The sequence below is a fragment of the Arachis duranensis genome, chromosome 10, assembly GCF_000817695.3.
Source record: "Arachis duranensis cultivar V14167 chromosome 10, aradu.V14167.gnm2.J7QH, whole genome shotgun sequence".
Classification (NCBI taxonomy): domain Eukaryota; kingdom Viridiplantae; phylum Streptophyta; class Magnoliopsida; order Fabales; family Fabaceae; genus Arachis; species Arachis duranensis.
This window is the reverse complement of record NC_029781.3, coordinates 101,548,844-101,574,591: the sequence shown is the minus strand read 5'-3', so window position 1 is coordinate 101,574,591 and position 25,748 is coordinate 101,548,844. Positions and strand designations below refer to the sequence as shown.

Below are 25,748 nucleotides of genomic sequence, written 5' to 3'. Positions count from 1 at the left end.
TTTTATTACATGCATACTTCGGGAGAAGAGAAATTTGCATTTCATAAACTGGGATAGAGGCCATAACCAATTTAACAAGACAAAGCCTCCCTGCCTTATTTAGTAGGCGTCCTTTCCAACTGGAGAGCTTTCTCGAAATTTTTTCAATAACCTCCTGAGCCGTCTTCCTGGAAGCTCTGGCATGACCGATGTTAATTCCCAGATATTTACCCAAATCATTGCAGAAACGGATGTTAGAGACCCCTGAGAGAACCTCTTTTCTCCTCTCTGACACCCTCTTGGAACACTGGGCCTTTGACTTATGAAGATTTACCTTTAAACCTGACGCTCTAGAAAACAAGTCCAAACAATGCATGACCTCTATTACTTGAGCTTTTGATGCCTTACAGAAAAGCAAAAGATCATCTGCAAACATCAAATGAGAGAGTCGTGGTCCGTTCCTAGAAACCGCAACTGGGTTCCACAAACCTTGGGAAACTCTATGAGAGATAAAGCAAGCAAGCATTTCCATACAGAGTACAAATAGATAAGGAGACATAGGATCTCCTTGCCTCAACCCTCTCTTTGGATTGAAATTTTGGAGCCTGTTCCCATTCCACAAAACTGCCAATGAAGAGGAAGTCACACAATTCAATATAAGATTAATGGTAGCCTTTGGAAACCCAAACCGGACCAAAGTAGCTTCCAAAAAACGCCAGTCTACCCTGTCATAAGCTTTTTCCAAATCAATCTTGAATGCCATGGTCCCTTTTTGAGACTTGGTGTTCCTCATGAAGTGCATAATCTCCTGAGCAATGATAATATTCTCTGTGGTTCCTCTTCCTGGAATGAACCCTCCTTGCAAAGGACCAATGATCTCCGACAGGAAAGGTCTGAACCTGTTAACTAGAACCTTTGTGACAATTTTATAAATTACATTACATAAGCTAATAGGCCGAAACTCCCGTAAGGAAGAGGGAACTTCCACTTTAGGAATTAGAACAATTAGAGTATCGAAAATAGCCGCATTCATTGGCTCACCCTCAAAAGCTCGCTTGACCAGTCCACACACATCGTTGCTAAGAGAGTCCCAGAACTCTTTGTAGAAAATTGCTTGAAATCCATCTGGCCCTGGGGCTTTAAATGAACTCATGGTCATCACAGCTTTTTTAACCTCTTCAGACTTCACTAGTTCCACTAGCTTTTGACAAGCCTTGGTACTAAGAGACGGGCAAGGAAAAGGCCCCATGGCGTCCAGGTCAATATCCTCCCTTGTAGAAAAGAGCTTTTGAAAGAAAGAATTTGCCGCCATTTCTAGAGTCGTAGTCTCCGTGGCCCAAGACCCATCCTCCAAAAATAACCCATGAATTTTGTTCCTCTTTCTCCTGATAACTGTCTGCAGATGAAAAAATTTTGTATTTCTGTCTCCACATCTCACCCATTGTTCTCTAGATTTTTGATACCACAACAGCTCTTCTTGAAGAAGGACAGCATTCAGTTCCTGATGCAAAACTTGCTCTTTGATCCTAAGCTGTTGATCCTCCCGACTCTCTAGAGTAATCTGGACGTCATTCAAAAGCCTCTCCAACTCCCTTTTCTTAACAAAAATATTACCAAAAACCTTTTTATTGAAGCTAGTTGCCTCTTTTTGAACCTCCAACAAACATTTGACTACATCCGGAGCTCCTCTATTCCAAGCTGTATCAACAACATTCCTAAAAAGAGGATGAGTCATCCACGCAGCCTGGAATCTGAACGGACGATGGCCCTTGGTAGCCCTCTTTGCCATCTTGCACCTAGTGAATAATGGGCAATGATCAGAGTGAAGGCGCGCCAGCACCTCAGTATAAGCCTCCGGAAACATTAGTCGCCAGTCCTGGTTGATGACTGCTCTATCAAGCTTCTTAGCCACCTGCACCCCACCTTTCACCTTCCTGTACCAAGTGAATCTTCTCCCAATAGCCCCCATATCAAACAGCCCACAATCCTCTAATATTTCCGCAAATTGTTCTGCTCTGGCAAGTCTAAACTGCCCCCCTCTAACTTCACTCTGCCACAGAACATCATTAAAGTCCCCTAACACAATCCAAGGTCCGTGGATCATATTAGCAATCCTTGTCAAGTCACCCCACAGTTCTTTACGTCGATGTATATGCGGATTAGCATACACCGCACTGCAGTAACTAGATGTATTGCCCATAGTGATTTCAAAACTGATACATTGATCAACTACATCCAATACTCTCACAGAAATATTTGAATTTGAACATAAAACCCAGATACCCCCACTATGACCATTAGCCTCAACAATACCAACACCCTGGTAACCTAGATTATTCCAAAAAGATTTCATCCTCTCGAAAGCAATATGGGTTTCAAACAGAATGAAAAAAGTAGGGTGAAATTTATTCACTAACTCCTTACTATGAACCCGGGCCAATTTATTAGAGGCACCTCTAATATTCCAAAATAGAAAGCTTAAATCTAAATAATCCATAAAACAATTTGTATTGTAAAATGACCAACCTCAGCTGAAGTCCCTAACGAGATGATGAAGATCCACCATTATATCCCCCTGAGACTTGCTTGTCCTTGTCCAGTTGTTGCCCAGTTTGTTTGTGTCCCTCCACTAACAACCCTTCCAATTCACCGATTTGCTGCTTGCTAGTGTCGCCAAGGCAGTCCGGAGTCGACGGCGAATTCTGCAAAGAAGAAGGGCGCAACCTCTTGTGTCCGTTTTTGATAATGGCAGTGAAAGTCGGCACCGCAACGGAGATAGCTTTGCCCTTCACCCCTTGCTGTTTGGAAGATGCCATGCGTGCCTTAGATCCGCTAACCGACCCGGTCTTCACCCCTGATTCGACTCCTCTCATACGTAGCCCAAAGTCACGGTTCTGGTCAAATTTATGATTTGAGCGCACCGGCACTTTGTCCTTAGAGGTTTGTTGGGCTTTATTTGATTGGCTCAATTTTCCTCTCCTTTTACCACTGACTTTGGTCCAGCCAGCCTCATTTTCCAAATGCTGGGACCCCACTTCCTTCCTATGCAACGTATCATCTAATTCCTCCCCAATTTCTGCAACTATCACTGACTCTTTGGGATTGCATCCAAATTCAAAAATTTTCTCTTTTGAGGCTTCCTGTGGTTGCACCACTCGGGCCGCCGTCTCGGTCACTGATGTTTCCTTTCGATCCATCCTTTCTGACTCTATTGAGGTCATTCTGCAGTCAGTTGCTGGATGTCCGAAACAATTGCACTTGTCACAAATAAGGTGTAAGCATTCATACTCTACCTTATATTCAAACTCATCGACAATCACACTCCGGACCACCGGCAAACCAAGATTAATTTGCACGCAAGCCCGAGCAAATTTTCCCCTCTCTGCCAACTTAGTAGCCAGATCCACCTTGACTGGTCTCCCCACGGCAGAAGCAATTCTCATCATGGCTTTATCATGATAGTACCATATGCTCAAACCAGAGATTCGAATCCAAACCATAGTCTCCCCGAAGGTATCCTCACAAGGTTTAAAATCCGGTGTCCATGGCTTGACCGCAATATAGTGACCGAAGATCATCCATGGCCCCCCTAGTAAAACCTTCTCTCGATCGTCCATGCGATCAAATTTAACGAGGAAGTACCCAAAACCCACATCCAAGATTTCATATCCACCGGTGATCCTCCATACCCCTTTCAGTTTGTGAAACATTGCCGTGTAACTAAGGTTTTTTCCAAGAACCTTAATCACAATTGCTTCCTTGTATGGTTCAGAAAGGATGTTCCTAGCCTCTTCGGAGAAGCAAACTCTTGGAGGCATAGGATCTCCTTGTTTTCCAGTGACCACTGCCATGGAATCCTCATCTAGAGCTTCAGCCCGGTTTATCCCTGTGGCTACCGTAGAACCAATAACCTTGTCACGGAACGAAATCTTGGAAGTTACCCTAGGACTAAGGTCGCCCTTACTTGATCCCTCCTTTACACCTGATGCAAACCCTCCCACACTCTCCCCCTTATATCTTTCGATGGCATGGCCATCTTCTTCACCGTGTTTCACCCTCAAACGCTCTCTCCCGCTCTCTCTATATGGATTTGAATATATAAAATAAACTAATGAAAATATGTTAATGTCTTTAATTAATTTGATGAGCGGAACTATTTACACTTTTTTTATTTGTCTATTTACGATTTATTTTTAATATTTTAAATACCATCTCTATATATATAATCAATTTGATTTTGTCTCAAAACTAGCACCATAAAGGAAGAATTATCCTATTTTATTTGAGATCTCTTAATAAAAGAAAAACATATATCATTTGAATTAAGACTCATTGACAATTTAGTTTATACTTTATATTATTATATTGAGCTTTTTTTTAAAACTAATTAAGTATTATTGATATCTTTCTAACTCAAAAACTATGTATTCTTTTTCGATTTTGAAGAATCAAAGCAGCCCAAATTTATCTCTCTTATAATTGAGCATGCGTCTTTTGTTGAATTTTAAAATAAACTTTTGATAGAATACTAATTGTTTGGTTAATATGGAGATCGTAGAAAAAAAAAAGAAAATTGTGATAGATATTTTATAATTTCTTTTTAAGTAAAAATTATGATTAACAATTTTATTTACTAATTTTTTATTATTTTAAACAAATCGTTAGTAACGATTTTTATTGCATTGTACCGTCATAAAATTATGACTAACAATATCTCTTTACCTACAATTACAATCACTATTGAATAATTCACCCTTTTCATCTCATATACAAGTAATATATCAAATATTCGGTCATAATTAACAAAAATAATTAGCACTAATGGCTTAGAATCTCTTGTTATAATAAGGGGAATTTGATTATAAATAAATAAGTTATAATCAGTAGCAAAAAGAAGGAAACATGATTGAGTGAAAACTAGTTGTGGGTCTAAGAAGAAGAGGAGTGGCAGCTTTTGCTTTTAAAAATTTGTTACCCTTTTTGAACAAAATTTAGGGTATGACTGTCTGCTGAGGATTAAACCAAAATGGCCCCATAGTGTTGGTTGTCTAGCCTATAGTGTTTTTTGAAATCTGAAAAAAACACACACATGATGTATTATCATCATGCCAATTATTCGGTTATAACAATCAAATTATAACCAAATTAGATTGGTCTAGTGGTTAGCTCGTTAGTCCGCTTAAATAAGTGTTGGAAGTTCAAATTCTACCTTGCAACAAACCCTTAAATAGAGTTCGGTACTGCGACGAATTAGTCCTTAACCTGCCATACAGGTTGGGAGATACTATAAAAAAAAAAAAATCAAATTATTCTCTCTATTTTAAATTAATCGTCATTTTCACTTTTTTGAATTTATTGAAAAAAATAATATATTTAAAAGTCATTTACATATATTAATTTTTTTATGAATCTACAAAATAAAACGATAATTATTTTAAAATAAAAGATAATTCTTTTAATCAAAATGTAGAATTTTGAGATGTACATATTTAATTGTTGAGTTGGTAAATGTATTATGAGAGACTAATATAAATAATAAATTTTTTTGAGAATTAATTTAAAAAATAAATAATCTTTTAAAAATGAGTTTAAAAATTAAAATTTTTTGTGTAATTTTGCATGGCAAAGTTTGCTTTGGAACTCTACAAACTACAAAATACAAAAGACATAGTAAAACTAAAAATTACAAAGAATGACAACAAATAAAACTCGATTATCATACATAAATATTACACCTTTATGTGTATGTTATTTGATGTTATCATTATAGTGCACCCATACACTAACATTTCCTTTCATTTATTCTTTCTTCTTTGCATTGTAAAAATATTGTCTTCCTTAGAAAAGTTCGTTCTCCAAACCATATTAAGAGATAATTTTGTTTTGTTTTTCTAATTTTTTTCTCTTAATAGCTTAGGTTTGTTTTGAAAACTATTTTTCATTTGCATTTTGCTCCTCATGAAAAAAACTGGTTATGTAATTTCAATCTAAAAGGCCTGCTGTTCACATCCTACAAAAAGAAACAAAAAAATAGGAAAAAGAGAAAGGCATTTTGAATTATGAAATGATAAAAAACAAAATGCTTTTCACCATCAAAAAAAGAAAAAGAAAAAGGGGAAAAAAAAGATAAGAAGACTTAACGGAGTCTGAAAAAACTTTTACTGCCATTTTAAAAAAAATTTCCAATAATATATCCATTTTAAGGCATTTTTACCGCTTTAATTTCCATGATAAAATGTTTTAATAATAAAGATATGGTAAAGTATATTTTTTATTTTTAAAGTTAGGTAAAAGTTTTAAAAATATCTCTAAGTTTTATTTTGTTTTAATTTTGTCCCAAATTTTTTTTATTTGCATCAAATATATCTCTCACAGCAAAATTTTCAAAAAATTTAAGATTAATCGAATAATTGATGCCAATCGAAAACTTAAAGATATTTTTAAATTTTTACCAAATTTTAGAGACAAAAAATATATTTTACCCATGAAAATATAATATTTTCATCTCTCTATCCTTATTATGTCAATTTTTTGTATTAATCTTTGAGGAAGGAAAAATTAGAATTTAGTTTTGATATGTAAAATAGTTTTACACTTGCATCCAATTACGTAATACAACTACTTTTTTACATTGACCACGTGAATAGTTATTTAAAAGAACGAATATAATTACATCATTGTGTAAAATATTTTATACTATTAGTGTATCAAAATTAAACTTGACAAAATTATTATTAAATAAGTCTAAGTACACTTGCAAATTAAAAAGAAAGAAGAAACAAAATCTTAACTCTAGATTTTAGGCACAAAACGTTGCAAATATTATTTTATATACTAGTTAGAACTAAGTCTTATAATTCCAATAATGGAGCAGCTCATATGGCATGTTATAATGGATTAGTGGGTGACCAAATCCATCATCAATCTCAACACCTCCTTCTTGAGATTCTGACATTCTTAATACTTTGTACTAAAAAAATATTGTGGTTTGGAATTTTACCGAATGGCCAAACTCAGGGAATGTTGGATTCTTCACAATTCCAAGCTTGAGAGCATAATCCATCTCATGCATAAACTCACCAACTTATGGCTTAAGCTTTTTGAGTTTTTCAACAAAACCGAATAAAATATCAGAAAGGGTTTTGGAGTAAATAAAAGCATGGTGGTTTATACTCAATTATACTGTACCTTGTTATTACTATTTTTTAAAAATAAAGTATGGCGAAAAATGAAAATTATAGTTAAATTTTTGAATAAAAAATACATTACATATGACATCTTTGTTTTTTTTTTTTTAATTGAAAAACATCTTTTATTATAATATGATTCGTATATCTTTTTAAGATAAAGCCAACCATGCCTGTGATTTCCGTGATTATAAGTTAAGGCTACGTTTATTTATAAAGACGGGATACTGAAATATGAATATTGAGATATAAAATCGTGTTTAGTAGATGACATATGAATAAGAATATTATGTTCAGAGACACTAAACTAGTATATTTTTTGTCTAACACAGAAATATTAACAAAAGATATAATTTATTTTTTATTTTTTTATTATTTTTATTAATTTTTCATAATCATACTTTTTATTATTATATTTTTTTTTCAAATTTTTTAAATAAAAAAAATGAAAAAAAGTTAAATTTTCATGATTTGTTCTACTTTATTATCAAACAGAATATAAGAACATTAAATTTTGTCTTATTCTTAATATTTTGTCTTATCATGTTCTAAAAAACAAACGCAGTCTAATAATTAACTACATTTAAAATATTATTAAAATTAAAATTCTACATTTTTATATTTCAATAATTTTTTTATCTATCACTTTAAAAAATATTGTTACATAATAAAAATTATAACTTTAATTTTAACGATGTTTTTTAAATTTTACATATAATTACCATGTCACCATAAACAACATAACATGCACGTATTTCTTTAACTTGTCCAATTAAAGATTAATTCATTGTGAATTAGAGTTTTATTTAAGAATTTGTTGTTAGTTAATAAATTACTGCATGTACAAGATAGAATTTTTGATACTTATTTAAATGAATTAACTGCTAGTATAGACCAACCCAACTTAATTTTTTTTTCAAAAATGTAAAGATTTAAATTCGCAATCTCTAAATAAATATGGAAAAATTATATCATTTGAACTATAGCTCGTTAGTAACCCAACTTAGTCATGTATTTTTAATAGTATGTATTGGATAGTAAAATCAAATGATATCTCCCGTGCTTTAGTGACCTTTTCTTCATATATTTTTGTTTCTTTCGGTTTTGTTTTGCTGTGGTATGCGTAAATTATTGTCAAGTACCTCTTTTCGCTTTCTCCTCATGTGAATCATTATTCATTAACCACACACAACACTCAATTTCCCATTATCTCCTTGCATTATTGGATACTATTATTTCCATATTTAAAAAATTACAGGGTTTGAGGGTAAAGAACATAGCCAATATAATCGTAAGATAGAAAAAAAAAATGTCAAAATTTAAGGGTGATAAAATGAAAGTCTTAATAAGATTTTTATTTTTAATAACATGACATGTTAAATACCGACAAATCTCAAGTTAACACACTACATTTATGTATTAATATTTGCTAACAATAAATATCAAACTCAAAACTTAAAAAAAAGGAAAACTTTTTGAGTCAACAATTTTTAGTAATTTCCATCATTATTTTACTAGTACAAACACTAAATTATTTTTATCAAATAAATTTTACTGATTTATACGTGTAAAATTTGAAACACATGAGTACAAACTGTATTTATTTTTATATGCAAAATTTTAGTAAATATAAATACAAATTATATGCTTCTTGTGCGTAAAATATCTATAAATATGAGTGCAAATTATTACTAATCAAGTGCGGGGCAAAAATGATAATTGTTAAAAAAAAAACTATATAGATATTGAAGAAACTATTATTTTCTTAAAATCTTAGTTATAATTGGTTGGTTTTTAAGGCCATGAACGTATTATCCTGATAATAATAATATAAAAAAAAAGAAAGAAAACTGATTCAATGACACAGGCATGTTGCTAAGTTACCTTTATATTATTCAAAAGCATGAATGTCTTTTTCCTCTTGGGCCTCACCTGACACAAGATTGTTCATCAATGGGATTCTCATTCTCCCTTCAACTCTTCAATTCTCCTTCTTTCTCATTTTGAAACAACTCACTTTACTTTTGAGATCAATGGGGTTCTCAAGAACTGCAGAATCTACACTTCTTCTTGTGGCATTCTTCTGTCTTCTGAGATCTGCACATGCTTTACTTTCTCCCAAAGGAATCAACTTTGAAGGTATAAAGCATAAACAATAATCAAATATGGTTTGCTTTTCAAGCTTTCAAAATAACTCTAAACACTCTTTAATGTAGTGCAAGCTTTAATGGCCATAAAAGCTTCTCTAGTGGACCCTCATGGCATTTTGGACAATTGGGATGGAGATGCAGTTGATCCATGTAGCTGGAACATGGTCACATGTTCTCCTCAGAGCTTTGTCATTAGCTTGTGAGTTTCTTCATAAAAAGACTCCATTTTTACTCACTATATTTGAACTTCAAAAAATGGGGTATGTTTACTTGGTTTGGTTTTGGTGCAGAGGAATTCCAAGTCAGAATTTATCTGGTACTCTATCACCAAGCATTGGAAACCTAACAAACCTTCAGAGTGTGTAAGTTAAAAAAAAAAAAAAAACACTATACTCTTCAAAATGTGTGATTTTGATGATTCTTGTGTTTATTATTTATTTATTTATTACTGCTATTTAATGCAAAGTTGGGTCTTTTTCAGTGTGCTGCAAAATAATAACATAACTGGACCAATCCCTTCAGAGCTAGGCAAACTTTCCATGCTTCAAACACTTGATCTCTCCAATAACTTATTTAATGGGGAAATTCCTCAATCTCTTGGTCATCTCAGAACACTTCAGTACTTGTAAGCATTTATGAGACCTATCATTATTTCAGGCTTTAAATGCTTTATTTTATTTTCTTTATTTTTTTTTGTAAGTTACAAAATTAGCTGATTTGTCTAAATAATAATTATTAAAATGGTTTCAGGAGGCTTAATAATAACAGTTTTTCTGGGGAGTGTCCTGTGTCAGTGGCTAACATGGCTCAGCTTTCTTTTCTGTAATTTCCATGAACCTTTTATTATTATTAGTATTATTTTTTTATTTTACTTCATTAAATGGTACATTCTTTTTTCCTTTTCTTCTTAAGTTGAGTTGTTGTTTTTGTGATAATCAATTCAGTGACTTGTCCTACAATAATCTAAGTGGATCTGTACCAAGAATTTTGGCCAAATCATTCAGGTATATGAATCTTTTGTTTCTTTCTCTAGCATGCACCAAAACAAATTTATTAAATTTCTATTTTGGTGTACACGTAACATAGTTGTTAACTTCAAATTCTTCGGCTCTTTATGTTGTTTCAGCATTGTTGGAAACCCCCTTGTATGCACAACAGCAAAAGAAACAAACTGCCATGGAATGACACTGATGCCTATGTCCATGGACTTAAACACTACTCAGAGTAAGATACTTTCAGAATTGCTTATTTGATTCTTGTAAATTAAAGTTGAATGCTATAGCCATACCCTTTGCATAGTCTTTGGATTCATGTTAACAGCAATGTCTTTGCTTCCATAGGTGCTTCACTATCAGGCACACAGAAAACTCACAAAATCGCCATCGCTTTCGGCTTAAGTCTTGGATGCCTCTCCTTTATAGCTCTTGTCTTTGGACTTGTTATATGGTGGAGGCACAAGCGCAATAAGCAGGCATTCTTTGATGTCAAAGGTACATGCCATAAGAAATTTTTTAGTTGAAGTTAACTACTTTTGTTTAGGTGGTAGAGCAATATCTGATTGGATATCAGTATAAGAAAGCTTCGCATTGATAGTGCATTGAAATTAAATCGTAAATTTGTACCTGATACAGCTCATAATCTCACACAAGAGTCTATTGTTATGGACTTGAAGCATGAATTATGCATAATTCTAATACTAGTTAGAAGTATATGAATAATTATATATCTAACAACACGGATTAACGAATTTGGTCCAAATATACTTGCCCCTTGATGTGATTATTTGATGTTACAGACCGGCACCATGAAGAAGTGTACCTTGGAAACCTGAAGAGGTTCCAATTAAGAGAACTTGAGAATGCTACAAACAACTTCAGCAACAAGAACATACTGGGAAAGGGTGGTTTTGGAAATGTGTACAAAGGAAGACTTCAAGATGGGAGTGTTGTAGCTGTGAAGAGGCTAAAAGATGGGAATGCAATTGGAGGGGAGATTCAGTTTCAGACAGAAGTTGAAATGATCAGCTTGGCAGTGCACAGAAACCTCCTTAAACTTTATGGATTTTGTGTTACAGCAACAGAAAGGCTCTTGGTTTATCCCTACATGTGCAATGGGAGTGTTGCTACACGTCTGAAAGGAAAGCCAACATTGGAGTGGGGAACAAGGAAGCAAATAGCATTAGGAGCAGGAAGAGGACTGCTGTACCTTCATGAGCAGTGTGATCCAAAAATAATCCACAGGGATGTGAAAGCTGCAAACATATTACTTGATGAGTATTGTGAGGCAGTTGTTGGCGATTTTGGGTTGGCAAAGCTTTTGGATCACAAAGACACACATGTCACAACTGCTGTCAGGGGTACTGTGGGCCACATTGCACCTGAATATCTCTCCACAGGCCAGTCCTCTGACAAAACTGATGTCTTTGGATTTGGCATTCTCCTTCTTGAATTGATCACTGGCTTGAGGGCTTTGGAGTTTGGCAAGGCTGCTAACCAAAAAGGTGCTATGCTTGATTGGGTGAGTTTCTTTCTTTCTTTATTCCAAGTCTTTTAATGAATCAAGTTAAATCAAGTTAAACAATAAAACTTAGAATAATGTTAACTATAATTAATTTTTGTTATGTTAGATCAATTTAGTTAGACTTGATTAACAAAAAAGACTTGGATAGATAGCATTATTGTGTTAAAAAATTTATTATTTTATTTGCGAAAAATACTTGTAATTATATTTTTTAGTAAAGTGACAAATAAACCCTTAAAAATTTATACTTCGAACAGATTAGTGCTGAAAAAAGAACTAAAGTAGCGTTTGTTTTGAGGTACTGGGACAGAGACGGAAAAACTGAGACCCATTATCATGTTTGTTGGTTCAGAGACTGGTACTAAAATTTCTATCTATGTATTCAATATTAAAGTATCTCCAAAAATTAAGAACACAAGGAACTGAAATTTTTAGAGACGGAGATTGAAACTTTAATAACATTTTATACCTAAAATACCCTCATTTTAATTAATTAATTCCAATTTTACCCTTTGTACAAATTAAATTAGAACTTTATTCTTGTTTCAATTTCTGTCTTCTATTTTGCACCAAATAGAATACCGAGATTTATTTCAGTCTCTGTCTCTGAATCTTTGTCTCTCATTCCTAGTCTTTCGGTCTCTGTCTCTGAATCTTTGTCTCTCATTCCCAGTCTTTCAGTCTCTGTCTCTCTACCAAACGTTACCTAATTAGGTTATCTTCAAATTAGCTCCTATGATTAGGGTAAAAGGCCTTTATTTGAACTAACTTGTTCACGTTTGTTATCCTAGAAGACTTAATTTGTATTTTTTTTAGAGACTAATCTGTTTGAAATATAAGTTCTCAAAAATTTATTTGTCACTTTACTCTATATTTTATGTACTCATTTAAATATAAATTTATCACTGTAAAATCAAGGGCGAAAAATACTATTTTTACCTATTTTTTAAAATCTTTGATATTTCTTCTTTAGTAAAAAGATTGTTATCAATAATAACACACCAAAACTACTATCTAAAGAACAACTATGACAGGATTGAGCTTGAGGAAATTGTAAAGGTAGCTCTATTGTGCACACAATATCTTCCGGCCCACAGGCCCAAGATGTCTGAGGTTGTGCGCATGCTTGAAGGTGATGGGCTTGCAGAGAAATGGGAAGCCTCACTAAGTGCCCATGACACAACAAAGCCCAACAAAGCCCATGAGTTCTCTTATTCAGATCGTTACTCTGATCTCACTGATGACTCTTCTTTGTTGGCCCAAGCTATGGAGCTTTCTGGCCCAAGATGAGAATTTTTTCTGTTTAATGTTTTATTTTTTTTTATAAAGAAATCATATGAAGTTGGAGGTGATATGATAGTTAGTTGACTTTGTTTAAAATCCCCCTAAGATTAGATGAATGATAGAAGTGTTTAAACTTGGAAATGACTATTTTTTTCTTTGTTATTTTAGAGAAATTGTACAGTGAAGATTGTTGCATGTTAATTGCAGTGCAAATTTTGTATTACTAGGCATTCAGTAAAGCTTGATGTTGTAATTTTAATTGATTGATTGATTAATGAACTACTTTCAAGTTTTCAACATATTTGATGTTGTAATTAAATCTATTAATCGAATTTAACATGTATTAATGACGAGCATATGGGTAATAGGAGGGGTTGTTATTTATTTGATAAAAAAAAATAAAACTTTAATAATTTTTTAATCAAATAATAGGCTTATACATGATGAAAATAAAAAATTTAACATTGATTAATTTCTCAATTTTTAATTTTTTTACTAGGTACTAATATGGATAACAAAAAATGTAAAAACTAGGCCAATACAACAAATATATTTTAAGAGTTTAGTTAGAGTAAATGTTAAGAACTTAAGGTTATCATCAATAAAAATATTAAAATTTATTATTTTAATAAATACGTTGAAAATTTAAATTTTGTATATTTTTTATATTTTTTAATTAATAATTTTCTTGTATATTTTTTATATTTTTTTAATTAATAATTTTTTCTTAAGGTATATCTTAGCTAAACTCTAATAAAATTTTCTATCAATGTTAGATATTATTCAAACCAACAAAATGTGGGATGGCTGGTGGGTAGTGGGTACAAGCAAATTTATTGAGAATGCTAGAAACTGATATTTTTTTGTGGGGGGAAAAAAATGATTTGGTGATCTAACATTTCTCAAATTTATTATGTGTGTTCTAGTTTCTTAGCACTTCTTCTAAACCTGGCTAATTTGATAAAATATTTTGGAGAGATAATTGTTTCTTTAAAATATAGAAAATATCTCACTTTGTATTTGATAAATTAAATCGATAATATGTTTGTGCATTTAGCGAGTTAAAGCTCAATTTGGCCTGATACTTAAAATGACTCCATAATTTCGTTAACACCAATTAGAACCCCCAAATTTACAATTGCGGCTTCAGCTTGCCTGTGCGATCATCTCCGTCACCGGAATGCTAATCTAGTGCAATTGTATGACATGGTGGACACTACTTAAACGACGGTGCATTGGTTTCGCGCGCAAATCCTTTGGAAATCACGTAGTGTAAGGGTTTTCTTGATGTTTGGCAACTTATGATCGTCGTAGTGGAAAGAAAGAGAGTTTTAACTCACAAAAAAAATGAAACGACATGGTTTCCAAAGGGTTTGGGCGCGAAACCAATGCGCCGTCGTTTAAATAGTGTCCACCGTATCATGTAATTGCATCAAATCAGCATTTTAGTGACGGAGATGATCGTAGGGACAAGTTGGAACCACAATTACAAATTTTGGAGTTCTAATTGGAGCCAACGAAATTATAGGGATCATTTTAAACATCAGACTAAATTTCACTAAATTGAGATTTAACTCGCATTAAACTTTGAAAAGTTAGTTTGTACTTTTTTTTATGTTAAAAAATTTAATATAATTTTGTGTTAATACATATCTATATCATTCATTTTCACTTTATTATATTTAGTTCTATTAAAGTTATTTTAAATGTTAAAAACAATTTTATCAAACACAATTTTTATAACTTGTATTTATTAAAAATCAGTTTTATTTTAATTTACCAAATATAATTATTATAATTTTAAAAAATAATTTACTTTAAAAAACCAGATCTTAGTATATTAAAGTATATTAATTGTCCTTTATTTAACCAACTCCTTATTTATCATTTGAAATAACAAAAAAAATTGAAGAAAAAGATATATATATTTTATTTTGTGAGAGTGCAAGTAACTGTCCAAGGGTATCAACCGGATAATGCGACAAGAAATTCCACTAAAATAGTTTCTGTCGAAACTTAACCATGATCAACTAGTATCTCACCTTTCATAAAAGTTAAAAGTGCACCCACTTTTTTGGACCACTCTGACTCACCACACTTTTTTACTCAATACTCAAACACAATATTAATATGGAGAATATTATCTCTCAATTAGAAATTGTGTTTAAATTTTAGACAAAATATAACTTCTTTTTTGGTTTTTTATAGTTTTTTTTTTCTGTCTGACATGTTAAAATTAACTTAGGTGGAACGTTAAACAAAATTTTAAATACTATGATTTTCATCGTAATTATCTTTGATAGAGTTTCTTTTTTTTATATAATTTTGTTAATTAATAAGAAACTGTATAAAACACACAAAGAAAAACTATATTTGTATTTTTATCTTTTCTTTTAATTTAATGTATCTATTACACATTAACATCAACCGATAGAATCAAATTATTAATAATTCATAGGTAATGCTAGATAGCCAAAAAATAATTAAAAAAGTGTATGTCACTTGTTTATTACTTATCCTTCTTATCACCTATCATTTTGCTGTATATTTAGAGTCATTAATATTCTTTCCAAAATCAATTTCAGTTTCTCTCAAATCAAATCTCTAACATCTCTCAATCACATTATTATCCATTAAATGCAATAATTTTCTGCAAAAATTATGAAAGTTAAATAATTAAAAAATTTTAACAACTTCTACTATACAACTTATATTTTACATATAGACTATTAAAAAATAAAAAATAAAATATAAAATATAAACAAAAATTAAAAAATTATTTTTTTAAAATAATTATTAATTCGTCATATTAAAATCAATAAATAAGCATACATATGGATATTAAAAAAATATTAAAATAATTAAAATCACGACCTACTAGTGCACATATGAGATAATTTAAAGAATACAATAAGATGTATAGTTTAAAATTTGATAATATTAATTATAAAAATTTATTAATTATAGACATCGTATGTATGAAATTATGAATATTATGAGTATAAATTATGGATGTTATTAATATGAAATTATAGATGTTATGTGGATAAATTTATGGATGTTATGAGTAAATTTATCAATTGAATAAATAATTTAAAAATTTGACATTTTTTTAAATTCAATTATGATAAAATTTAAAAATATCTGTGTTAACTTAATAGTTACTTATGCAATAACTAAAAAATGATACGTGTATGGTTATAATATCTAATAAACATGAATTTAATTTTTAGATGTTAGTTGTATGTAATTATGGATGTTATGTATATAAACGTATGAATGTTATGTGTATGAATATAGTAGTACAATATAATTATAGATACACATAAAAACACAAAAAAAAATCGGTTTATTACCATACCTCATCAAAACTAGTTAAAAACAATTTCTTGTAAAATTTCTTGGCTTATACACTATTGTGCTTACAATGGTGTTATTCTTGTGATTTTTGAATGAATATGATTGAATTAACATAAAGTATATATTAGGATAGGTTTCATGTTTCATATCTCCAATAATTGATGATAAATATCATAACGGACAAAAAATTAATTACAATTATTTAATGTAATTGATATTATAATTACCGTTTTTAAATATAATTATTATTAATCTTTATTGTATTTATATATATAAATCAAATTATAAAAAGGAATATTAAGTATTGATTACAATAATACCTAATAAAAAGGGATATGATTTTATAATTAATATCATTAATAAATAGATTTGATAAGAACGATGATAAGTAGAATGATAAGAGAGTGGAATAAAAAATAAAACTGATATTAAATGATATAAATGAAGTAAATTATAGAAAGTTTTGGTTGATTATGGCTGAAAAATTTTGGTTACCAAACTTTTTACGAAGTTTATATTATAAAAAAATTTCAAACACCATATGTTATTAAAGATTAATCTCTACAAATTTGAATTCTGTTTAAGAGATACCATTAGTCAATAAATTCTGTATATACAAACTTTTAATACTTATTTAAACAGAAAAGTGATTACCTGACTAGCTTAAACTCAAGTTGATTTTATTACGGTGGAAATTCAGGTACACTTAACTTTATATGAAGTTGATAGCTGATAGCCGTTAGATATAATTTAGTGAAACCTATCAAATTATTTGAGGACTCTTAACTATTAACTTCACATGAAGTTAACTGTATCTAAATTTTTACCTTTTACTATATAACAATATATTAGATCATAATTATTAATTAGTAGGTAATTTTTTTTTTTTTGGTCTCTCATCAGTTATTTGTATACCACAATTCTAAAATAGTGATCATATGAGTTACTCAACTATGGAAGTATCTGTGCAGTTTAGCAATATAAAGACATGAAGAAAGAACATATTCAAAAACCCTTTTGTGGATATCCGTACACTTATTTTGCAGCCATGAAATGTGAATGTTCCAGAGCAACACATGTAACCAATGGCATTGCAGATTATGATTATTCTAATGTTCCTAAACCATTATCACAACCAGAAATTTAAAGTGGAAAGTGCATGCAAGTGAACCACTTTTCTTTCTTATTTGTTCTTATTGCAAGCGCTTTTGAGGACCCCACCCTGTACCTTTTTTGTTCTTTCCGAACAAACAAACTTTAACTTATTTATATTCTCTTGTATTTTCAACCTCAAAGGAAAGCTATTTAATTCTGCTAATGTTGAAGCACAAAATAGTGCAAATATTTCGTTTAATTAAGCATATTAGATATTACACCCGCATAGATTTTGAAGATAAAATCAGGAGGAATCATAGCAAAGGATTCTCCCTAAATTAAAGACTAAATTCTCTCCTAATTTATAGGACATTCTCCTAAAATCCATATTCACTACATATATTAAGCACAGTACATTTGCTAGAGCATGTTCTATGCCAGGATTTTTTTGCAACCCATATCTGACTTGAGGAGATATTTATATAGACATAAGCCAGAAAGTTAGAGTATGGTCTATTGTTAAAAAGATAGTGAAATTTTTTAGATAATTTAGTTATGTAAGAAGAAGATCGACAGAACGTCTAATTAAAAAAGTAGAGAGATAAAAAATAGACACGAATTAAAAGTAAAAAAAAAAAACCTAAAAAATTATATATATGGTGATTAAAAAAAATCTAGATATAAAAATTCAGTTTTATCCTAGACATGATATATGCATAATAAAATTTAATTTAATGGTATCATTTGATTCAGTAATTGATTCTACTTTATGAGATAAGATTTTATTTGTTGTTGTTGTTGTTATTGTTGTATATTTTACATCGGACTAAAGAAAGATGTAATTCAAATTTTACTACGAAAACAATATTCATATGTAATAACCAAAGTTATGTATGTTAGGACCTAAGATGACATATATAAGATTTTATTTTTGTTGTCCACGGTATTTCCTGATTCGACAAGTCAAGGAGTAATTCGTTGCAGATCTGATTTCTATTTAAAAATCTGTCGTTGATTAACGAATTATTGCATGCACAAGATATAATTCGAACATCTGACACTTAATTAAGCAGACGAGACCAATTCAAGTTGGTTAGATGACATATATAAGATGAGTGAATGATGGGTAAAAGAAAAAAAAAACACATGGCATCAAAAGAGTTTGCATTATTGCATGAAATCTGATGATTCAATCTTAGTAGAAAATTGAAGTTAATATTGGTGTTTAATAAGCAAACTTTGGAGCCAAGAGATAAGAATGTTGGTCTTTGTGGGGGAGGGATAATGGTTACTCCAAGCATTAAAATGTAGCAAATAACGTTACAGATATAGATCATCACAATATTCGTAACCACTACAAACCTGAAATTCAAAGCGAAAAGTGCAAGCTAGAGTGTTTTTCTTCCACACTTTTCCAGATTTAAAAATACCATTCTCTCTATCACATTCACACAATGGGTATAAAGCAATAACCTCATGAATGATTTGTTCTACTTAGTTGTATCTCATGCCTTCCATAAAGTTAAAAAGTGCATCGCTTTTTACCTTTTAGGACCACTATATGACCCACACTTTACACTTTTCGAATATCTTTGACAAGGATTTCATATTTCTAGGGATATACATACAAGGTTGCAGTGCATATCTCTACTGTTAATAAATGTTAAATAAAACATCTGATAAAATAATGATAATTTAAGATTGAATATTTTGTAGCCTAATTATGTTTTTAAAAAATACGTTTGAGCTGATAAAGTACCTTAAACTCAATTGAGAAGATTGAATCCTACAATTTTACTGTAATAAACGAATTTAATTTTGATGTACTAAACGGTATAAAAACATACGTTATCTGATTATATTTATTTTTTTAGATAATTATTTACGTAATTAATATAAAAAATAATTATTTTTTAATGAATTAAAATTATATAATTAGATGCACATTTAATACTTCTTTACACTGATAACACCAAAATTGAATTCATAATCAATTTTATTATTCTACTATAAAACGTTCGATTAGTTTTTTTATGTTTTATTAAAGAAAAAGTATAAGTAGACAATAAAAATACTAAATAATGTGAATAATAGATATATTAAATATTCATTTTACTAGATATATGGATAATTATTCTAATATTAAAATTTAGATAAATAATTTAGAGATATAATATATTTTTATTTTATTCATAATTATTCATATTATTCAAAAAATCATTAATTACCTAACATAATCCTTTATTAAACGATACGAACTCTTACAAAAGACTCTAGAGCATTATTATACTATTAAATGGCCTCATGTATTATAAAATTCACTACTCTTATGAAATTTAATATCCTTTTATAATATTTTATTATTCACTTCTTCTGTTCCTAACAACTTAAAATCGAATGTTTTTTTTCTCTCTCTAAGACTAAGATATTTATTGTTAAATATAGTAACTATTTAAATTCGACGGAGTAATAATTTGTAGTAAATAAGTGTACAATATGTATATACAAAGAAAAATAATTAAGAATATTCCAAGTTCCAACTCCTTAATTAGCTGTGGTTGATACCTAATTTGCAACCATGAAATATGAATCTTGTGCCGAGTGGGAGAAAAATGGTCACTGCCAATAAACTTGTAACGAATTGCACTTCAGATATAGATCATTCTAATATTCCTATGCCATGCCTACCATAAATCTAAAGTGACAAATTAAAAGTGCTAATAATGAATTTCTTTGCATCTTCATCGTATACATCACATTATCAATTGTTCTAATTTAGTCCTCTAGATTGACGAGGCAAGGACTAAGTCATAGGGGTAGAAAAATGTTAGGTGGTCTATTAGGAGTCTGTAATTTGGTTTGTGTTTGATCTAGTCTAGTCTATTATAAAATAGACACAAACTCAAATTCTTTTAAAAGTCTTGATACAGTTAATAGACTAAGTCCATGCTCATTAATTAGTCTTAATTGGTCTGTCAGACTTGTTTAGACCTGTTAAAATATAATTAAATATATAAATAATTATTTATTATAACAAAATTATGAGATATTTTAAATCTATTATATTTTATTGTTAGGCCAGGCTGAATAACAGGTCAGACAACCTGGCCTGACCTGACTTATTTTCACCCGTACTAAGCTACGTCACTCACATATTAAATTTCGATAATGAAAAATATGCTGAATGTGGTACATTTTTTTAAATTTAGAGACTAAATTAAAGTAATTGAGTTCTCAAGACTAAATCGATATAACTCTCAATCTCAAGAAACAAAAGAGGGTCAACTCTAACATTACAACATGTATCATATCATCATATATGTATGTACAAAGCATGACATGTTTGACTTCTCTCTACAGCTTCATCTACCTTCCACTAGAAAGTGTACTCTTTTTTGTGAAATAATATTCAATTCCACAAAAACAAAAGTTCATAGAAATCTTTTTTTTTTCCTTTGGCATTTTCAACCATATCCATGGCATATACCATTAGTTCATATAACTTTCTTATCATCAGGTTGTGGAGGTTCAATTGATTCTTTTTTGTCAAACTCATCAATCATGTATTCCACCATCCAGTAGTACTAATAATGAAGATGCCCAAATAATAATTCCTTGTAGTTTACTTACTCATTTTATGCGTGACATATTATATTCCTCATCATCAATAAGGGCATGCCCATTTATTCACTTCAGTGAAATATGAAAAGCTTTGACCTAATTAACATAGTCTCTAGCAAAGGCTAATTAATTGAAGTTTAATTATTAGGGTTTTACGGATAAATATTTTTATTATCAAGTATTTTATCTCTCTGCACTTCTCCCTCTTCTCCATTGCTTGATTTAACTATATTATTGAATTCTATGTTAAGAGTAAACTAAAGTATTTAGATGGCCCAAAATTTTAAATTTTCTCAAATTTTAAAATGTATCGTCCACATTCAAATATATCTTTGGAAAATACGTAGTGAATATTAATTAATTTTTTATTATAAAATTATCTTTTTAACCTTCACTCTAACTTTTAAAAGATTTATAATATTATTTAAGATTTAAGATTTAGAATTTAGAGTTTAGTATTTAGTATGATTGACAGCAAGTGACTAGTCGACAACAACGACAATTGGTATAGTGGTGGTGAACTGGTGGGTGGCCGTGGATTATGATGTTGAGAGAGAAAAAAAAAAAAGAGGTAAAATGAGTAAAAAAAAAATTAACAAAATAGTGAGTGAATAAATTTGTTTCTTAACCTAACGAAGTTGATTCTAGATTATTCTAAAGTACTAGGTAATATATTAGGGCGGTATATAATTTGGTTAAATCAAAAACTAAATTTGTTTTTGAGTTAATTAAAAATATAATTTGGTTAATTAATTAAATTAATTTTATATGATAAAATTGGTTATTAACTGGTTAGAAAATTTAAAAATCGATTTTTAATCGGTTATAAAATAAAAACCAATTTAAAAAAAAAATTGATTTAAAAAAACGGTTTTTTACACAAAAAAAGTAAAATTTTCAAAAAAATTTAAAAACCAGTTTTTATAAAAAAAATCGGTTAACCAATTTAAACACAACATAAAATTTGATTTTAATTTTTGTTAACCAATTAAAAATTGATTTTTTAAATTTAGTTTTGATTAACCATTTTTTAATAATATAGATATACTTTTTAAATTTTTTTTATTAAATTAGTTAACTAAAATGTGGTTATAATTGTTTAATGGATTAACCATAATTTAATTATTTTATGTACATCCCTATAATATACCACACTAAAGAAGGAGAATGATGCAAGTAGATAAAGAAGCCAATCAAAATAATAATAATATGTTAATGTTGTAATGGATGTAATATTACTTTTTATATCTATTCATAATTGAGAATGCTGAATTAAGCATACAAAATAAAAGCCATTGTTGTAATTTTTTTATAGCGACTAATTCTTTAATTTAGAGGCACTTGATGGGTAAGATATCTAATTCACAATTTTAGAATTCTTCCATACCTAAGACGAGTATTAATAAACTCTAAACACTTAATTAGAAAAAAAAATGTAATAACCTAATCTGTTGAATCACATTTTCCTACTAAAGCCTCTGTTGTCCTATTTTAGACAAAACTAGTATTGTGCTTCTACACTAGAAGATAAATGTTTATGTTTTCTATAATTCAAGCCAAAAGAAAAAAAAAAGAAATTGTCCTTCAACTTCAAAGTGGAACTCAAAGTGTGAACTAAAATTGATCAAAGAAACTCAATTCAACCATAAAGTGGATTAATAATAAAAGAGGACCAAATATAAAATATTTTATTTCCAAAAATACAATAAAAATTGAAAAATGCAAAAATAACATGGGAAAATTGGATGAAGTCCTATTATTTTTTTTTTTTTATATACAGAGCAAAAGAACATGAAATTTTGTTCAGAAGAAAGTGTTGGCAAAATTAATATAAGGATATCATATTTATAAACATGAGTATAGAATTGAAAAATATAACTTGTCCGAACTTATTTGGACTACATAAAAATATATCAGTTGTGCCTTCTATTTTTCTTTTTCAAGATTTTTTTTGAGATAGATATACAGAGACAAAAAGATAAAGATAAATATTTTCTGTTTTCACTTTTAAAAAATACAGAAAATACCAAATTTTGTATCTATGTGTCTCTGTCTCTAAGATCAAACTAATTTTCGCGTCTATTATCTCAAAAACAATATCCAACATAGCAGATTTCTTCAGAAGGAAGGAACAATGCCATATCCAGCTTCTGACATTAGGGTTGATGATAACATTTGATCAACTTCAGCTTCTACATCTGTTCTCTTTGCAAAACGACCCTTAATACGTGGCCTGGTTTCTGCATAGGCCTTTCTTGATTCATATCTTATTTTCTTCTCAAACTTTCTTGTTTTCTTTTTCTCTTTGTATCTTAGAACTCTGGCTACTCTGTCCATTGGAGTTAGAAGTGATGAAGGCATAGGCATTGGAGGAAATTGCTCACTTGTTCCTATTTGTGGCTTTGAATGTGAGATTGACACATCACTCAACGTTGATTCTGGTACAACTCCAACTTCCATGGATGACATTGAAACCTGAAATTTTATAATAAGTTTATGAGATCACAATTCAATGAAATTAACTGCTAAATCACTCACTTCTATAAAACACATGTTAAAATACACATTAAAAATTTATAAATATTGTTTTTACACATAAATATATGGTAGTTGATTTTTGTATGTATACAATATTTTTTATAATTTTAAGAACATGATTCAGATAGTATACAAATTTAAAAATTGGATTTTTTTTAAACAAAAAATTTATGTTCAAATGAAATAGATAAAAACATCCTTTTTTGGGTAGCATTCTTTTATGGTAGCCACATCTAGATTTTACAATATTTGGATAACCCTTATTTTGGATTCCTAGTTAACTTTCCCAATTCCCATATACAAAACTTGGTGAAATAATTTATTCTTACTTTTTTTTTTTTTTAAATAAGATAGAGGGGACAAAAATAGTTAAGTTGCCCTTTTGTGTTTCCAGAAACAGAAATAAAGTATTTTATCTCTACAAAGACAAAATCAAAGTACAACTATCAGGGACATGAACATATATAATTATATATCATAATTTAATTTCCATGTCTGAAAGAGGAAAAATACTAAATTGCACATTCTAGCTAGTAAGCTTCATCCCTTTAGTGAAGCGTTGTACAGATAGATATATGCTACATAAGATAAAGTACCTAATCATAGAACTTCAAATATATTTCTACAACGTTGCAATAATTGAATAAAAAATAGAATTCATTTTATGACACAACATCATATATTTCTACAACATCTCAATCCTTGTGTAAGAATGAAAAAGAATGAAAGCTTGTTAGATAATAAACCTGAATTCAATTTAATCATACATGTATATAGTATATATTTGTTTAAACTTTGAAGTTAAAAGTTTCTTTAATCAATCAAGTAAAAATTGCTAAGACTACTACAAAAATAAGAATAGAACTATATTTGAACTAAATAGTTTTAAGTGAAAAATTAGACATTACACCTTTTAGACACTCATTCTTTGAAAAGGTAAAGTAACGAATTTTAACTAAAAAAATTAGAAAAAATTACGTAATAAACAGTGATAAATATTAAAATGTTATTTATATACTAAAATTAATTATCAAAATCAGTTATATTTATTTTTAATATATATTTTGTATTTTAATGTATACTAATTTTGGTATAAATATACTTACACTTTGACTAAGAGAACCATTGTAACTGAATCCAGCACCAACTTTAGAGGAGTCAAACTCGAAACACTGTTGCATCTGAACCGGAACCACGCTGTCATGGTTGTTTCCCTGATTATGATCGCCGCCATAGTTATGCAGCATATCTTGATCTTGATCATGATCAAGACAACTAAACTGGTTATTATTATTATTATTATTATCATCATCACAATCCACAAACTCCAAGTACTCATCACCATCGCCGTCACCGTCGCCACCACAAAACAAGAACCCATCACTCTCATCGTTACCACCCATCCTCATAGGATGCGGCAACAACCACGAAGCAGCTTCAGCCTCATCATCACCCTCACACTCCTCATCCTCCATTTCACATCCATGGTTATAATTCTGATTATTAATTGTACCTTCAATTTCAAACACGTGATCATTTTCTCTTTCTGGTTCTCCTTCTTTTTGTTCTCCTTCTCGGATGAGCGAGGAGCAGCCTGAGATGGGGAGAATGGGGACGCGGTGGTGGCGGCCGGCAAGGGGGTTGGCGGAGTGGATGTCGGAGTCGCAGGAGGAGCAGAGAGAGGCGGCGTCGGCTTTGCAGAGGAAGGCTGCCGGAGCACGCTCGCAGGCCTCGCAGACCCACACGCGCTCGTGCCTCGACGCCACCCTGTTTGCCGCGTGGACTCTGTCGTCACATGCGGAGCAGAGATAGGCAGAGTCCGCGCGGCAGTACACCACGCAGGGTGCAGAGCGGCACGTGTCGCAGGCACGTGACCAGTTGTTGGGGGAGCTGCAACTCCCGCCAATATTGATGTTTGTTCCTTCCCTCATCATGTTTTCTGTTGTAACTGTTTTTGTGTGCGTTTTCAGCAAGTTAGTTAGTTACGGAGCGCGTTGTCTTTGGTTTTTTGGGT

At 30.4% G+C, this 25,748-nt stretch overlaps 2 protein-coding genes across 2 annotated transcripts; one reads left to right on the top strand and one right to left on the bottom strand.

The window, feature by feature from the left end:
* Window positions 1-9,053: 9,053 nt before the first annotated feature.
* On the top strand, window positions 9,054-13,417 carry LOC107471511 (protein NSP-INTERACTING KINASE 1). The gene is made up of 10 exons (XM_016090997.3): window positions 9,054-9,305; window positions 9,383-9,515; window positions 9,607-9,678; window positions 9,798-9,941; window positions 10,067-10,138; window positions 10,261-10,320; window positions 10,443-10,540; window positions 10,657-10,806; window positions 11,112-11,837; window positions 12,810-13,417. Exons 1-10 carry the CDS (start codon window positions 9,074-9,076, stop codon window positions 13,124-13,126), a joined length of 2,004 nt encoding a protein of 667 aa, XP_015946483.1. The 5' UTR covers window positions 9,054-9,073; the 3' UTR covers window positions 13,127-13,417.
* Window positions 13,418-23,247: 9,830 nt separating this feature from the next.
* Window positions 23,248-25,742, bottom strand: LOC107471551 (zinc finger protein CONSTANS-LIKE 2). The gene is made up of 2 exons (XM_016091039.3): window positions 24,841-25,742; window positions 23,248-23,671 (listed from the first exon to the last, which is right to left on the bottom strand). The coding sequence occupies exons 1-2, from the start codon at window positions 25,666-25,668 to the stop codon at window positions 23,315-23,317; spliced, it is 1,185 nt and encodes a 394-aa protein (XP_015946525.1). The 5' UTR covers window positions 25,669-25,742; the 3' UTR covers window positions 23,248-23,314.
* Between the last annotated feature and the right edge of the window lie 6 nt (window positions 25,743-25,748).

Excerpts from the sequence above, each read along its gene's own strand:
- LOC107471511 (XM_016090997.3), top strand. The coding sequence starts at position 9,074 with ATGTCTTTTTCCTCTTGGGCCTCACCTGACACAAGATTGTTCATCAAT. Across the intron at positions 9,516-9,606 it reads CAGAGCTTTGTCATTAGCTT|AGGAATTCCAAGTCAGAATT; the intron begins GTGAGTTTCTTC and ends GTTTTGGTGCAG. Across the intron at positions 10,321-10,442 it reads ATTTTGGCCAAATCATTCAG|CATTGTTGGAAACCCCCTTG; the intron begins GTATATGAATCT and ends ATGTTGTTTCAG.
- LOC107471551 (XM_016091039.3), bottom strand. The coding sequence starts at position 25,668 with ATGATGAGGGAAGGAACAAACATCAATATTGGCGGGAGTTGCAGCTCC. Across the intron at positions 23,672-24,840 it reads ATGGTTCTCTTAGTCAAAGT|GTTTCAATGTCATCCATGGA; the intron begins GTAAGTATATTT and ends ATAAAATTTCAG.